The 1,736-nt window shown below is 34.4% G+C and overlaps 1 protein-coding gene across 1 annotated transcript; it reads left to right on the forward strand.

Moving 5' to 3' along the window:
- Nucleotides 1–1,736, forward strand: LOC108204475 (probable NAD(P)H dehydrogenase (quinone) FQR1-like 1). The gene is made up of 4 exons (XM_017373936.2): nucleotides 1–188; nucleotides 596–689; nucleotides 945–1,207; nucleotides 1,326–1,736. Exons 1-4 carry the CDS (start codon nucleotides 166–168, stop codon nucleotides 1,555–1,557), a joined length of 612 nt encoding a protein of 203 aa, XP_017229425.1. The 5' UTR covers nucleotides 1–165; the 3' UTR covers nucleotides 1,558–1,736.

The following is a 1,736-nucleotide window of genomic DNA, read 5'->3' on the forward strand; positions in this document are numbered from 1 at the left end:
TTAAATCATTTTAATATCAATCCATACATTTTAGAATGTGAAAAGACATGGAGGGTTTAACAATCTGGTCAACTCCTTCCACTATATAAACTCTGTCTTGCCCATCTTCCTTTGCATCTTATAATCCTTTGACTCTTCAGTTTAAGCAGATTGGTCTTTTTAACAATGGCAACCAAAGTTTATATTGTGTAAGCTTTTTTTTCCCTCTGTTTTATCATTAATATATTATATACTTTAGCAGATTAGTTATGTACTTGTTTCTTGATAGTTTCTTGCTGATTTAAATAAACACCTTTTGATTTAGATTTATCGTTAAATGTACATCAAACCTGTATAGATTCATTAATCATAACTTTCTAGATACCATTTGTTTAGAATGTCAATATTTTTATATTATATATGCAATGGACGGATGTAAATTGGTAAATTGTATGTCAGATGGGAAGATATGATATATGTATCACACTAATTTGGAAATTGGAGTAATTTTTTTGTTTGTTTAGATTTTTTTAGGATATGTATTGCTTTTGAAACAGAGCATGTAAAATAAGTTTAGTATGAATCGAGATGATGACAAATGATGATATTGGTCTAGGTACTACTCTATGTATGGGCATGTCGCGAAGCTTGCAGAAGAGATTCTTAAGGGAGCTTCATCTGTTGAAGGAGTTGAGGCAAAACTGTGGCAGGTATGTTACATTTAGATGAACTCTGTGCTTTATAATCTGTGTTATAAATATTTGTAATGTGTAGTCCTATTTGCAGTTTTATGTTTTTGTTGTAAGAAACTGAACTTATGTTCTATTTTAGGATTCCTTTACTACAGGTTCATGTATTTGAATTCTATTTCTAGTGTGTCTGATTATAAAATGAAAGATAACGTAATGTGGTTAGGACAAATATATTTGACATATTTGATGCCCCACTGGCGTGTTTATGTGTAGGTGCCAGAAACACTATCAGAGGAAGTGCTTGGAAAGTTGAGTGCAGCACCAAAGAGTGATGTTCCAGTCATTACTGCAGATGAACTTACCGAGGCAGATGGCTTGATCTTTGGTTTCCCAACTAGATTCGGAATGATGGCTGCACAATTCAAGGCATTTCTTGACTCAACTGGTGGCTTGTGGGGAACTCAGAAACTAGCAGGCAAACCTGCAGGCTTATTTTACAGCACTGGTTCTCAAGGTGGTGGACAAGAAACGACTGCGTAAGTTTTTACTGTGTAGTACTCCATTGTCTATTTCAGAATACATGGCCATTTTTTCTATTCACAATTTACAGGTACATGTAATGTTAACCAAAATGATTATTGTTTGCATGATCAGGCTGACAGCCATTACTCAACTTGTTCACCACGGTATGATTTTTGTACCAATTGGTTATACTTTTGGATCTGGCATGTTTGAGATGGAGAATGTCAAAGGCGGAAGCCCATATGGTGCTGGTACTTATGCTGGAGATGGTTCACGACAGCCTTCTGAGCTTGAACTTGCACAGGCTTTTCATCAGGGGAAGTACATTGCTGGAATCACCAAGAAGCTCAAGGGAACTGCCTGATTCACTTTATATCTTTCTATTATTGCTGCGGTATACATTCATTGGCAAAATTTTATGGTTATTGAACAACTATCAATGAAAATTAATATATTATGCTAATTGTTTGAAGTACTTCTTATGTATATGAAATTGGGTATGGTGTTTACAATATATAATTTATATATGAGTGTTTTCTAGAA

Source organism: Daucus carota, chromosome 1 (assembly GCF_001625215.2).
Source record: "Daucus carota subsp. sativus chromosome 1, DH1 v3.0, whole genome shotgun sequence".
Taxonomy (NCBI): Eukaryota; Viridiplantae; Streptophyta; class Magnoliopsida; order Apiales; family Apiaceae; genus Daucus; species Daucus carota.

Bases quoted from the DNA above. Each gene is read 5' to 3' on its own strand.
- LOC108204475 (XM_017373936.2), top strand. From the start codon at position 166: ATGGCAACCAAAGTTTATATTGT. The intron at 189-595 runs GTAAGCTTTTTT...ATATTGGTCTAG, and splicing joins GCAACCAAAGTTTATATTGT to GTACTACTCTATGTATGGGC. The intron at 690-944 runs GTATGTTACATT...GTTTATGTGTAG, and splicing joins TTGAGGCAAAACTGTGGCAG to GTGCCAGAAACACTATCAGA.